The sequence below is a fragment of the Emericellopsis cladophorae genome (genome assembly GCF_022114955.1).
Source record: "Emericellopsis cladophorae strain MUM 19.33 chromosome Unknown NODE_10_length_638493_cov_120_236322, whole genome shotgun sequence".
In the NCBI taxonomy this organism is placed as follows: domain Eukaryota; kingdom Fungi; phylum Ascomycota; class Sordariomycetes; order Hypocreales; family Bionectriaceae; genus Emericellopsis; species Emericellopsis cladophorae.
The window spans coordinates 173602-187297 of record NW_026250935.1 but is presented as its reverse complement, the minus strand read 5'-3'; the positions used below and the strand labels follow the sequence as shown (position 1 = coordinate 187297).

The window sequence follows — 13696 nt, the reverse complement described above, 5'->3', positions numbered from 1 at the left end:
TGCGTGGAAGACCTGATGACCAAACCGCCCTCAATCGAGTATCAACCCATTGGCCGGTTTTCGGCGCGCGGATCAACAAGGTGAAGGAAGGTCCGGGCCCAGGCAGCTGTCAGCTTTTTCGGTCGCACTACGCATGTACCGGGGTATTTGCACTAAAGGAGGCCGGCGCTGTCGCTGACTCGCTGCGGTCACGATCCACCGGCGCCTCCACGTGGGGGCGCTACTCCTGCACGAACGCTCGGAACGCGAAGAATGCAATACACACTACCCGGTGCTTGGTGAACTCCAATTGATTACTCCAAACGGTAAAGGCCAAGAGGCTACATCCGGCACTTGAATTGGTGTGTGGAGTGGGCATCAAAGGTGTACCGCATGGCGTATTTTGAGGTTGCATGGTGCATATGTTCCGGTTATTTGCCGCAAATGCCGTGCAAATACCACACGTCCAGACAAATAACACTGCTCTCCTCGCGGTCCCAACCGACGAGTTAAAATCCGATCTTCTACCATTGCCTTTCAATACTATCCCAAATGAAATACCAATTGAAAAGAAAGATCGGAGCTTGCTTTGCCCATTCATTCTATGCTCGTTGGTGATGCTTTAGGGTAAGCATATCCACCTCCACCCCCTAATGAGAAAGTAAACAACCCCTTTGCCATTTATTATTCACTACGATCTGATGAATCTCGGATGCTTTGGAACTGGTGAGGGAATTAGGTACTAGGGACGGACAAATCATAGCGCGTGGCCAGCTCACACCTCCTGTCCCAGGGAGACAGGAAGAAGGCACAGCCAGGCGCGAAACCGGCCTCTGCGAAGCCCAGGAGGGATTGCATGCCCCGGGCTGCTGCCCACTCTGCGTGGCGCCCATCAGAGCGGCAAAGGTCCCCCAGATCACCTCCAAACCTGAGAGAAAGCCACTTGAGCGTACGCGGATGAGGATCATGTTGGCTGGGACTTCAAAGACCAGGCAGCAAAGCAGGTAAAGCACCTAGCAGCAGGGCAGGATGCGCCAGTCGAGTTTACGTTTCAGCTTCCTCTCCTCAGGCGTGTCGTTGACCCAGTTGTCGATGAGGTGCTGCGCGGTCAGGGCGTCAGCATCCACCTAACCTTTGGTGGTGCCATTGTTGCTGGAGCGGCCAGAGTCGGCTGTGTGGACTTGCTCGACGTGAGGACCCAAGGTGGGATTTTTTTTTTCCCGCCACGATGGATGGCGATGTTGAAGGGACCTGACCAGTGGTCAGGGTCTGGTTTCATTGACCAGCTGAGCGAGCGATGGACTCGGTTGACTTTGGATGTGACAGAGGGCAGAGCAGTGCGTGCAGGCAGCGGAAGAAGGGCTCCCTCCTCGGAACTACGTCGCGTCCATCTGATTATATATCGAAAGGAGCCCAGGATGAGGGTAGTCGAGAGAGAAAACGAGGTGCATGGTGCTTTGGTGTTCCCCCACCGGACAAGGAGGATGGGAGCTGGGGAACCAGTCTCGCAAAGGCGCCGAGGGTGGAAGTTGAGAAGAAGCAGGCAGAAGTTACGGTTTGAAGTCCGTGGGGATGCCCTGACGATAGTGGCCCGCGCTTCGAGTGGCTGAAGTGTCAATGGCTCGTGGCGGTGGAAGCCCCGCTCACTAGCCACTGTTAGCGCCTCGGGCTAACTTAGACCTCCATCGTCGGTGGAAGCGCCCGGGTCTTGAGCTTCACCACCTCACACTACTGGTATCGACTCCCAACTACCGACATGTTGAGCTGCGGAGCCCAAGAGTCACATGGCCGTCTGAAGATCTCTGGTCTACATGGGCACGCCCCTTTCGCAGGGTAATTGGGCCATATGATGGACCTCACTCGGCGGATGCACCGATATCATCAACAGCACCCTGTCCTGGGAGACGACGTTGCACGGCTTGCGTGGACAATTCTGGGAACGTTGAATGCTACGAGCAAAAATATCGGCCCAGGGCCATAAGCGAGCGAAGTGCATCGCGGACTTGCGCCTCCAAGCAAACTGAGTCGACATATTGACATTGACATCAACATGCTCCTCCCTCACGCCCGACCTCTCTTTTACGCCTACCAGATCATCTCCAACGCCTCGCATCCCCCACAATGGCCGTCCAAGTCAAAGACCAGAACCTGCGCCATCCTTGCATGTCCGCCACTCTGGGCGACCCGCATCACCTCCGAGAACACCCTCCAGGCCATCGAGCTCGCTCGCGCACGGGACATCGACGTCGTCGGCTCCTTTCCCAGCGACAACGCGAGCACTTTGACATCATTGTCAGCATGTACCACCGACCCCGGCCAGATCGCCATGAGGCTCCTCTGCTTTGACATTGCCGTCACCATGGCTGAGAGGAGGATACTCAAGGACAGCCTGGCGGCGGACACCGATCCCGCCGTCCAGAGCGTGCTGCTCAAGCCGCCTTTGCAGGCCAACACGACCGTCGTCGACCTGCTGAGCAGGTCGTGTTGCTGAAAGGAGTAGATAATCGCATAGTTTAAGCCTGTTCAAGCATAATTATGGTGCAACACGACGGGTTAGAATAGTAATGAAGCCTTTTCACCATTGCCACCATCAAGGACTATACTGCCCGCCATCACACGACAAACACTCCTGAAAATCCTCACAGGAATGGTATCTCCGAGCCAATCACGTCGATCCCCAGCAAGAACCCATTCCACAGCAGAGAGGGTTGATGTGGTCACATTAGTGGTTGAAGAGGAATTCGGCCTCCGCCAGCTTTATCACTCCCTGCCTGATGAGGTCCGGCCCGTTGACGGCGGCCGGGTCGACGCGTATGAGTCGCGAGTTGTTGGGGTCCGTGAGATTGTACAGGTTATTCATCGGCAAGGGCACCAGATCAGAGTCGTCCTCCTTGTCCCTTGTCCCCGCCGAGGGTCCCTCGAAGGTGAAGTTGCCCTCGTCCAGCGAAGTGTGATCTGTCGTAAACGACGACAGTGTGTGCACCTGGGGAAAATCGTTGGTTCTGTGAGTTAGGGAAACGCAGAGGGCGGAGGAATACAGGGACCCCTTGGTCGGTGATATCGCCGTTCTGGACACTCGCTCATCTAGCTCTCACCATTCATCATCGCTTCTTACCCATCAATCCTCCTCTGCTATCCTGCAATAGAATCTCAATCGTCGGTACAACGCAACGAATTCCAAAGGAACATGCTTGACGGAGCGTCCATTCTCAGGCGCAAGATAGTCTATGGTTGGCGCTCGGCCCATCATCAACAGCAGCCATGCGGCATCGACCTCACTCTGCGTCGCGTCCTCCAATCGAACGCGCCAGCCATAATCGACTTTGACAATTCTCGGCGCAAGGCCGCAGAGACGACGCAGCTTCCCTTCCGTAGCCAGGATGGACCAGTCACACTAGCCCCAGGGGCGTACCTGGCTGAGTTCAACGAGCAAGTCTGCATCCCACTGGATGTCATGGGTGAAATCTTCACGAGGTCTTCGCTACGGCGCGCCGGCGCGACGCTCACGGCCGGGGTCGTTGATGCTGGGTACTCGGGTGCGCTGGGCGCTTTTCTGGACGTGAGAAACCCCAAAGGCATCTTCCCTTACAAAGATGCCAAGCTAGCGCAGATCTGCATCCGCATGTTGGAGGAGAAGGTCACTGGGTACCATGGCATCCATCAGTCCTCGTCGAGCACAGTGGGACGAGACGGACCCCCTGCAGTCCCTTTAGATGTGGAAACTTGATAGGAAAGAGGAGTTCCAAAATACGACAGATGAGAAGCTTTGAGTGTCACTGCGTATATACCAGAAATGAGAATGATGTTTTCTGAAAGACAACTCGCCCTTTGGAGCATCCAGCCACTTAACCTAGCCTGCTGGCCCCAAACCCCCGGTAGCTGTCCGGTCCATCGCCAGACATGCCGGGGTAGACAGCGTGCGTGCCATGTCCGAGAGCATACGAGTCCGGATACACACCCCGGCGATTACGTGCACCGAGATCACACAAGCTGTCCATGGACGTCGCGCCTTCGGAGCGTCTCCATTCGTCCTCGGATCCATTGCCCTCCTGTGTCTGCTCGGAAATCTGGGCGTGCGTCACAAAGACTTTATTATCCTTGTGGTCATTCTCCTGATCCAGCTGGGACCGCAAGGTGGTGATGGCAATGTCGTGGATGCCGTACTGGCCGGGGCGCACCTTGGCCGAGGGACGCACCTCGCGTTTGAAAGGGGGCAGTTGTGCACCACCGCCACCGCTACGACGCGAGTCGTCCGTGGCGTCATCCGACGACTCGAAGCCGCGGATCCGCCAGGCGCGCAGGAGCGGACGGATAGTCGCGAGACTGGACGCGACAATGGCGAGGCCAGGTTCGATAATGGTCCACACCATGGCATCAGTGCCCGCATCTGCGATTCGTTTGTCAGTCACAGCGTGCGCAGGTGCGAAAATGAAAGGGGCCAGTGGCGCAGCGTACATAGAACATCCTCGAGATTGGCCATGTCAGGGAGGTATCGCAGTCGCACAAGTGTAGCCACACTGGCACTGTCGTGCAACGTCAGCCACGTTATGACCTCATGGGTTGCAAAGGGGCGGTGAGGGAGCCTACAAGATGCCCAGGCCGAGGATGAGGATGACGGTTACCTTGGCCTGCTTGGACATTCTCACATTCCACACCATGGGGATGGGGAGCAGCGCCTGGCATACTCGTCAGTACACACCACGTCGACGAACTCCTGTCTGCTGGGGCACGTACATAGAGCCAGTCCGACACGATAGTCATGGCGCTCAGCGCATAGGCTGCCATGACCAGCGCTTCTGGAGGCACGCATTTCCCCGTCTCAATCCTGTAGTCCCACTGCTTGGGGACCGGGTCGCACTGGAAGATGTTCCAAAAGAAAATGACGGTGCTCCATACAGAGATGATAACTAGGCTGATGCGCAGGATCCACACATACACAGCCTGGGACGCGATGCGCAGGAGGAAGATTCCAATGCTCAGCTTGATGAACATCATCTCCAGGATGTAAAAGGCAATCGCCAACGCTTGCCACTGTTGTGATCCATGTCAGTCCTATTTTGCCGGTGATTCTAGATGCGGTGCGAACTCCGAGTCTTCTCACCTTGAGAGCCATGACCAGCTGCTGATCGTCCGTGATGGCCGCATTATGAGTGCCGATGCCGTCGCTGATGCCCGCGTACAGGAATCCAGCATACGTCGAGAAGGTTGCCTGACCGAGGAGCATAAACCAGTCGTCCAGCTGAAAGTTCTTCATCAGCCATGCCCGGGTATAAGTCCGCAGGCCAACAGCGATCCAGCTCAGCACGAGGAAGACCGTGACGGTGCTCATTAGCCTGTCGCCATTGTATGCTGTCAAGTCGATCGTGTCGTCAGCCATTGTTGGACTTTGTGTTTCAAAATGCGTGTACGGATGGAGTACAAGTGAGAGCCGCCTCGTTGTGTTTCCTACGTGTTGAGGGGATGGCGAGGCACGGTGGGCACAACCGTGGAGCAACTGAACGATGAGTTAAGGAAGAGTGTGAACAGGACACGATTGAGAACGAAGCCATTTCCCTGCTAAGTAGGACATCCAGGGTCGCCTAGTCAAAGATGCGCCTGAATGGTGGTGAGGTGCCTCGCAGAGCTCGCTCACTGGAGGAACGAACCTGGCGAGACGGGTACGCTCATCACGAACCACACCACCGTGCCACCTCGGCCTTGCAAGGGAGCCCGCCACCCCAAGACAGCCCTAGAGGTGGTTTGAGATATCCGCGGGATGCACCATGCAGGCGCCAGTCACTAGCACCAACATAGGCTGCACGGGGCAGCAGACGATCATGACTGTGCGTCAATGTACGTATACTTGGTCGTGAAGCACTGACCCTAGCCAATTTGGCGACGGTCCCCCCAGCATATGTTTGGTCAGCGAAGGGCAATCGGGTGTGCCTGTGTGTGATACACAATATAGATTGCTGGCACAGATCGCCCTGTTGAGCGTGCACTGACTGACAGCAAGGGGGGGCACCACATCCGGGAGGCAAGCAGACTAGGAGACAAAGCTGTCAGTCACACCCTTTAATTATCAAAACTCAGCCCCGTAGTCTCTAAGACTATTCCTGGCGAGAGATTGTAGTCGACGATCACGGGCATCCCGAATGCAGACGCATTGCATCGCATCAAGTGTTGGCGTAGGAGAGACTCGAAGAGACTAGCGCCCAGGTCAAGTGGCACATGTGGGTGAATGCATGAGCCGTCGTCAAGAGCAGATTCCCAAAGATGCAGTGACGGCCTCAGTGCTGGCTGGTCTCGGCAATGCGGCTGGGCCACCAGAGCAATATCCTGCGGAGATATTCGAACCAACAAAGCGCGGTAGGCTTTGTCTAGCCTGTCGGGAGATCGACCGATGCTCAAGGGTCCTCTTGGTCGCTTTCGCAGCCGTTCTATATATATCAGCAACGCTTCTCTCCTCCAAACGATCATGTTCTTGTTGCTTGGAACACAGCGACCTTTCCAATGATTGAAATCAGGTCAGAGCTCATTGGGGGAGAGGTCAAAGCAGCCAAGAGGTCCGGTCTAGTCCCATCCAAGGAAAAATAGGTCATTAGACACGCAAGGCTTGCGAATTCCAATCATCGACGCACAGGCCGGGCTTTTGATCGAGCGGGTGCAGCTATTACCTCTCGCTTGGTGGCGACCCGAGTGTCGCACTGCAGCAGTGGCCAGCATGGCAGCAGGCAAGGCTAGGCGAGAAGCATGCGGTGAAGATCTGAATAGAGGACAGATGATCGCTAAGGCTCTAGTTCGTGTGCACTCTGGGTTTGATTCGCAAATTGAACATGCAGCCAACGGCTTCTCGCCGGGGAGCTATGCAACGAAGCGTGTGTGAAGTGTGTCAGTCATGGCTGGATGGGGCCAGGTGAATCAAGGAAAATACATCGCAGGCAAGAGGGCACAGTCGATTTTTGACGACATACTATGCTGGTACTCCAATTGTCGAAGGATGTTGTTGGCGGTGTCAGTCATTCTCACCAGCAGCTGAAGGGAACGAAAGACGGAGATACGCCTCCAACCGCGTGAGGAAGGAAGACGTTCCATGCGGGTCTGCTGGTGTTAGTTCTGTCACATGTTTTTAGTGGTTGTCTTAACAACAGCCTCAATTGCGGATGAGCGGAAGGTGCGACGGAAGGCGGATAATAGTGATTGGCGGGCGCGCACAGCCAAACACTATCAGGTCGCACAATCGCCATAATTCCTCCTCCACCAGCTTGAGGCTGGCTTACCCTCACGACTAACTGCCCCCTCAAATCAGATTCAAACTGATACTCAGCAACAAAACGCGATAGAGAAGATCGAGATATCTCAAAATACCGACGATCACCCTTTTCGAGACCACTATCCATCTGTGATAGGTCCATGCGCAGCCAACCCCAGACGTCACCAGACTACCGGATCCGCCTGAGAACAATGGCTACCGCCGAGCCAACACCTACCGTACAATATGTTAGCCAGCAGTATGGCGATAACGTACTGCAGCAGGTCGGCATCTGGGAGATGCCCCAGCAGAAGGGTGGCCACTGGATAGTGTATAAAATTCCCACTTTTGTTTACCGAATTTACCTGAAGCTGGTTGATCTGACTTGGTCCCAGATACATACATGGCGGCGCCTGGCGCGACCCCAAAATCACTCACCTTGCCTTCCTCCCCACGGTCGATCAGCTTCTATCAGCTGGCAGACTGCCGCCAAATTCCATCGCCGGGTTTGCTAGTATCGACTACCGCCTATCGCCTCATCCCGAGCACCCTCAGGACCCTGCCGCAACGCCCAAGTCGGAGCTACGCCAGGCAAGGCACCCCGATCACATCCGCGACGTTCAAGCTGCCCTTCGCTTCCTGAACAGGGAACATGGCGTCAAGGAGGACAAGTATATCCTCGTTGGGCACTCGGCTGGTGCGACGCTGGCGATGCAACTCTTGATGGATCCATCATCGCGTGCTTCCGCGCACGCGGAAGAACACGTCCCACTACCGGCAGCCATCGTTGGCGTGTCAGGCATCTACGATCTGGTCGGCTTGGACGAACGTCATGACGGCAACTACACTGGCTTCCTCACCTCGGCATTCGGTTCTGACAGGAAGATATGGGACGTGGCCTCCCCCGTCAACTTTACTGGCAACTTCCAGACCAACTGGCCCAATGCCAAACTGGCCGTCCTCGCTTGGTCGCGCGAGGACACCCTGGTTGATGAGCCAGAGATCGACAAGATGGCCGCCAAGTTGATCAAGGATCGCCTCAACGTGTCAGTCACCAAGAGTCTAACTGGCGAGCATGACGATGTCTGGGGGGGCGGCAAGCAGCTCGCGCGTTTGATTGTCTTGACTCTGGCTCAGATCAGGGAGTAGAGCTCATTGATGTCCGAGTAAGGATCGTTGGCACCGCAAAAGTGGAAGTCCTACCATTCGACTGTCTAGATCTTGTCCTTGAACTTGAAACCCTTTGTCGCAAGTCTCGAGCCCAGAACTGACACCGCAGTGGCTACAGCATCGGATCCGCCCCAGACCTGCGCGCCCACATACAAACCGTCCATCCTTTCGATGAGCGCACCTCCAGTCGGAGGCCCTGTAAGCACTGCAAAGGCGGTCATAGTCGAGACCATGCCAAATCTCATTCCCATCTTCTGCGGATCTTTTGTCAGGCTGGCGAGCGCCCCAAAGTAGCACCCTTGGCCTGCGCCTGTTACGAAGCCATAGAATGCGACGAAGAAATACATTTCCACGCACGTCGCCACGGCAGTCCAAGCAGAGAGTGCGAGCCCAATGGCGCACAGCATGCTTGAGAACTCATGGGCGGGACCAAAGGAACGATCAGCGAGATGGCCAGCCAGGGGACGCGCGGGGATACCTGTACCGTTAAGAGTGAGCAGGACTGTCACAGAGTCGATTTGGCTGAAGCCAATAATATCGCGCGCGAAACTGTTGACCTGCGTCCGCCAGCAGCGCTCCACTCTCACCCTCGAAAGTGTCCGGCAGACTCAAATAGAAGTAGGCAAAATTCAACATATACAGGTACAAGACCACACCCAATCCGAAGAACATATAGGCGGGCTCCCTGAAAACCACCCAATTCTATCACAGGACCGGACTTCCTGGGAGCAACCCGTGGCTTGAGCAGCAATTTCGCAACGACGCAGATTGTGAGGCCGACGAATGCTGCGCAACGGATCGCCCACGCAAACCCAATCGACGGGGTGAGATACTGCACAATGGACGGAAACACGTGACTCCCCCAGGACGAGCCCGTGGAAGCCAGCGCGAGCGCGAACGCGCGGTGCCGCCTAAAGTACGTGCTCACGACCGTGGCGCAGGGCATAAAGGCCAGCCCCAGACCGATGCCAGTGCAGATCCCCTGTGCGAGGAAGAAGTGCCACCAAGTGCTACCCAGACTAGTCACAAAGATTCCAAAGACGGCAAAGAATCTGCCAAAGAGGACCATCTCCTTGGCCCAGCCTGCGTCGGTGAGCCGGCCGCTGACCGCGCACATGGCGAAGGACAGGGACACCTGGACGGAGCCAATCCAGGGGACCTGCGTCTGTGGGAGGCCCAGTATTTCCACTTAATACAGCTGGAAAACATCAAAATTCGCAGGGTAGCCCCAGACAACCATTTTCATGAGGGGGGAGGCAATGACCTGTGACCAGGCGAGCAGACCGCCATCGGGAGGGTCGTCTGCGTCGGGAGGAACGGGCGCTATCGCACCGGATATCGTACGTTCTGGGAGGAGATGGTTCGGAGACTACGTCGGATTCTCTTGGGCTGTATCATTCCCCCCATTTTCCTTCTCTTAGTCGCCTCGATGGACGCGCTCGGAAGTCATGTCGGTGGGCATGTCGTGTTATCAAGGCAGACGCAGCTGAAATGATGGGAAGAAGGAAAGATAACTCAACCACGACGGTTGAGAGCGGCTGCAGCCGTGACGTTGGTTTTCCATCATCTGGGGATCAGGGCTTATTAATATCCATTGACAGCGATGGCTGCGAGCTCAGCTCTACGTAGTCGCTCGACATCGACGCCCTTGCGATGTGTGACTCGGCCGCAGCATGGCAGCAACGATGTGGCGCCCCAAGTTGAAGCTCCCTCCAGGGCTCTCTCGCTTCGGTCTCTTTATTAAACGCAGATCATTCATAATGATTTTTTCCGTCGTCTCACATCACGGTGTCATCGTGGTTGCACGGCAGCGGCTGTTACTGAGCGTGGGTGAATCACCACCAGTAATTCCGTGTCTACGCCCTTCCAATAAATTTGATCGTTTATTCATTATTCTTATATATACCCCTGAATTTTCATACTGGTTCGGTCTTTTGTCATCAACTGGTTCAATTGTGGACGATAGCACGTTGCAATAACCCTTTTTGTGAGTCACGGTCTTTCCATAGCTGGGTTTCGTTCAATGTTTTCACTCCCACGGCCAAGAGTATTATCAACAGCATATCATTGCAGAGACCATCAGCTTGCAGCTTCCAATATTCAAAAACCCAGCCACACCAACCAAATCGTGCATTGAGCCTCTTGTTTTTATCTTAAGCCCATGAACAGTGAACACCACACTGGCGTCTCCATTTAGGGTAACTCGTGGGAAGCCCCGCTATTTTCCCCCGGCGCAGAGCCGCCCCGCTCCGGCCGACAGACGGCGCGGGGACGGGAAGAAATCCCATCCCATCTCCGCACATCGGATGTAGGGTAGCCAACCACCCGACAAAGTCTCTTTCCAAATTCAGAATATGCGACGAGCGTGTAAACGTCGTAGTTTGCGCATGGCCATACCGCCAAGGCTCGCACTTACGCTTTTACCACGCTCTTCAATTCGATTCACAGGTACTACAATCGCTGGGTGTCGGAATGACTTTGCTCATGGGATTTTGTCCTGCTCTGCCCCGCTGCGTCGCGGGGTAGCGCATGACGTAAGTTCGCGACGACACCGTTGTGAGCTTTCTCACGTGAGCTGCTCAACGCGAATCAGAGACGAAGATGACAGCCAAAACAGTGGAAATTGGGTCTCAATGTCTAATGGCCTCGAGTGCCAGACAAAAATATACAACCTGTCTGAAACATTCCGTAGAGACAACATCCGCGTATGCGCATTCATTCGTATCGCGGATATACAGGTTTTCGCAATGTAATTCATTTAATACCGCGTATACATCGAGATAGAAGACAACATAAGAAGCACCAAACCAGATAAAAATGAAAGAGCCTCCCGCGCTCGAATGCGCAAGCCCTCTGAGAGGCCTGCTATACCATCACCCTCGAGTAACCAGGCCCTTTTCGCCGTCGCATGATCTTCCTTTTGCTCCCACGGCTCCAGCCCTCCACACAGCTCTTTGCCAAACCAAATAGTAAAGCCATCAGGGTCGAGACCATCATGGCCCAATCTGCAGCCCATTGGTCGCCCTCCCACCAAAAGTGAAGATCCTGCGCGACCACCCAGTGTCCTCGCCCGTCTAACGACAAGGACGTGGGCTGGCCTGCGCCAGGCATACAACAACTAGGATAACAAGAAACATTGTTGAAAATCGCCAACAAGGAGCCAAACGCCGAGTAAGGAGTGTAATGGTCTTGGTAGACCGTCATGATTACGTCCTCCAATGACATTGTGTTTCGAACAGAAATCCTGCGCCAGCCACTCCTCAAACACAATACGCCATCGCTGAGTGTCGCTCACATGTGCTCTGTTTTTTGTGTTTGCTCATTTTGTGGTGCTCTTCAAGGACTGTCGTTACCGCTTGCGCTTCTTCGCCTTGTCTGCCGACGCGATCATGGGGGGTAGTGCAATGGGCGCTGCAGGTAGAAGAGTGGGCTGGGTCATGGTCGCGAGGGCCTCTGCCTCATCCTTCTTGATGGGAACGCCCATGTGGCGTCCATAACGTCCTTTGCGACCGTTACCCTCGTCCTCGCTGATACACTGCTCAGCAGTCAGACCAGCGTCGCGGCAGCGCCCGCAGGGACGCTGTCGGTCGCAGCCCTTCTTTGACTTTCGGCAGCGCTGGCAGCGTGGCTTGCTCGACAAGTCAGGATGATCGTCATCGCCGGGCTGCGCAGGGCCATTGACAGAGGCGATGGATGGTTTGCGGGAGGACGCAGCCGAGTTTGGCGATATGGGTCCTCCGGTGCTGAGCGGGATATCTTTCACGACCGTCTGAGTGGCTGGGCGAGGAGCCTTGGGCAGCTTGCTCTTGGGCTTTGTGGCAGAGGATGACTTCGGCTTTGACCCATTGGGCCGGGGCTTGTGGTCATCGACAACGGGAGGCGGCACGAAGCGGGACTCAGTGGTCTGATAGATGCTGGGCTTCACGTAGCCGTTGGCGTCCACCTTTTGGCGACGAGCAGGAGGCAAGTCGCTGCCACTGTCGCTCTCGCTGTCGCTTGTAGCGCCAGTCGATGACGGGGCATCGGCTCTGCCGCTGAACATGTCATCGAGCGTGGAGCCGGATGTGCGACCGTGTGAAATGTTGGACATGTCTCCGAGTCGCATGAGCTGCAGCGCAACGTCCTTGTCTTCCTCGGACACGGTGCTGCCCACAGTTGGGTCGGGGGTTGGGAGGATGCCCTGGCCGGTCATGCTGATGCTGGTGTTGCGCGCCCGGCGACCCTCGGCACTTTGCGGGGCGTACATGTTATTGTGCTGCATGTTGTTGTAGGCTTGCGAAGCCTGCATCGGCCGAGGGTTGGTAAAGGGATTCTGACCGGCGTGGACAGAGGGCAAGGAGGGTCGATACGATTCCATGCGACGGGCAGGCGAAACGGAAGGGTTGCTAGTAGCAGCGGGCATCTGCGGAGGCGCGAACAATGGTAGTTCCTATGAAGCATGATTAGAAAAGAAAGGGGAAAGAAGCACGGAAAGGCTGCCAAGGCATACCGAGCTGTCAAATTTTGCCCTCTTCCGACGGCCGCCCTCGACAATATTCTCGACACTGATATCGGTATTGCCGAGTTGCTCTTTGGTCCGCGCAGACGTCGTGCTGTGGGCAGCACCGTCATCACTGCTATAGCCGCCCACGCTCTCGCTGTAGGTATCTGCTTGACCCAGCGCAGTTGGTTGCTTTGCGGACCGTGAGCGACGCTTCTGACCAGTGCTGCCGACGGATGCGTCTCTTTGGGACTTGGAAGATCCAGGAGATCGGCTACGTTGCCTTGATACTCTTGGAGCAGGGCGGCCAAAATCATGCGATGGGCGATGGGCATGGAAAGCGGCAGGGCCCTCGCCGTGATGATAGCCGTTGGCAAGCACAGCCGGACCCTGAAATGGGGCGGTCGCATTGACGCTTTGTTCGGCCGGAAACTCCTCAAAGACCCTCACGTAAATGGTCATGTTGTGGTAGAAGTTCTCGTAGCGAGCAATGAGGGTATTGCCATCCTTATCCTCAAAGCTAACGCCCTTGGCGCCCGATGGGCCGGTGTAGAGACCGTAGAAGTTTTTGACAGTCGTCACAATGGACTCTGTGGTATCGTGAGGGTAGATTTGAACACGCATCGGCAAGCGCGCACGAGCATGGGCTCCAGTGAACATGAGCTCAAAGGAGACTTGCTTCGGTGTAGAAGCCTGGCGCGGAGAGGTGCCATTCTGGCTGGGGGAAGCTTCCACCGTGTCGACAGCACGGTCGTAAGGTGACATTGAGGTCATTATGGCTCGATTTTGTGCGGGAATCGGGGGATGATTGGAGAGAATGGGCAACGATGGTCGTA

The 13696-nt window shown here is 55.6% G+C and overlaps 7 protein-coding genes across 7 annotated transcripts; 3 read left to right on the top strand and 4 right to left on the bottom strand.

The window, feature by feature from the left end:
- Window positions 1-2029: 2029 nt before the first annotated feature.
- Window positions 2030-2470, top strand: J7T54_002070 (uncharacterized protein; the record flags this gene model as incomplete). The annotated part of the gene is made up of 1 exon (XM_051504671.1): window positions 2030-2470. One exon carries the CDS (start codon window positions 2030-2032, stop codon window positions 2468-2470), a length of 441 nt encoding a protein of 146 aa, XP_051363767.1.
- Window positions 2471-2701: 231 nt separating this feature from the next.
- On the bottom strand, window positions 2702-3098 carry J7T54_002069 (c6 transcription; the record flags this gene model as incomplete). Its single annotated transcript, XM_051504670.1, has 2 exons — window positions 2702-2934; window positions 3095-3098. 2 exons carry the CDS (start codon window positions 3096-3098, stop codon window positions 2702-2704), a joined length of 237 nt encoding a protein of 78 aa, XP_051363766.1.
- Window positions 3099-3166: 68 nt separating this feature from the next.
- On the top strand, window positions 3167-3706 carry J7T54_002068 (uncharacterized protein; the record flags this gene model as incomplete). Its single annotated transcript, XM_051504669.1, has 1 exon — window positions 3167-3706. One exon carries the CDS (start codon window positions 3167-3169, stop codon window positions 3704-3706), a length of 540 nt encoding a protein of 179 aa, XP_051363765.1.
- A 118-nt stretch (window positions 3707-3824) lies between these two features.
- On the bottom strand, window positions 3825-5356 carry J7T54_002067 (uncharacterized protein; the record flags this gene model as incomplete). Its single annotated transcript, XM_051504668.1, has 5 exons — window positions 3825-4366; window positions 4435-4502; window positions 4567-4655; window positions 4714-5010; window positions 5081-5356. 5 exons carry the CDS (start codon window positions 5354-5356, stop codon window positions 3825-3827), a joined length of 1272 nt encoding a protein of 423 aa, XP_051363764.1.
- Window positions 5357-7422: 2066 nt separating this feature from the next.
- On the top strand, window positions 7423-8359 carry J7T54_002066 (Kynurenine formamidase-like protein; the record flags this gene model as incomplete). Its single annotated transcript, XM_051504667.1, has 2 exons — window positions 7423-7541; window positions 7606-8359. 2 exons carry the CDS (start codon window positions 7423-7425, stop codon window positions 8357-8359), a joined length of 873 nt encoding a protein of 290 aa, XP_051363763.1.
- A 65-nt stretch (window positions 8360-8424) lies between these two features.
- J7T54_002065 (monocarboxylate transporter) lies at window positions 8425-9842 on the bottom strand (the record flags this gene model as incomplete). The annotated part of the gene is made up of 3 exons (XM_051504666.1): window positions 8425-8858; window positions 9095-9545; window positions 9816-9842. 3 exons carry the CDS (start codon window positions 9840-9842, stop codon window positions 8425-8427), a joined length of 912 nt encoding a protein of 303 aa, XP_051363762.1.
- Window positions 9843-11729: 1887 nt separating this feature from the next.
- On the bottom strand, window positions 11730-13634 carry J7T54_002064 (putative transcriptional regulatory protein-like protein; the record flags this gene model as incomplete). The annotated part of the gene is made up of 2 exons (XM_051504665.1): window positions 11730-12809; window positions 12870-13634. 2 exons carry the CDS (start codon window positions 13632-13634, stop codon window positions 11730-11732), a joined length of 1845 nt encoding a protein of 614 aa, XP_051363761.1.
- Between the last annotated feature and the right edge of the window lie 62 nt (window positions 13635-13696).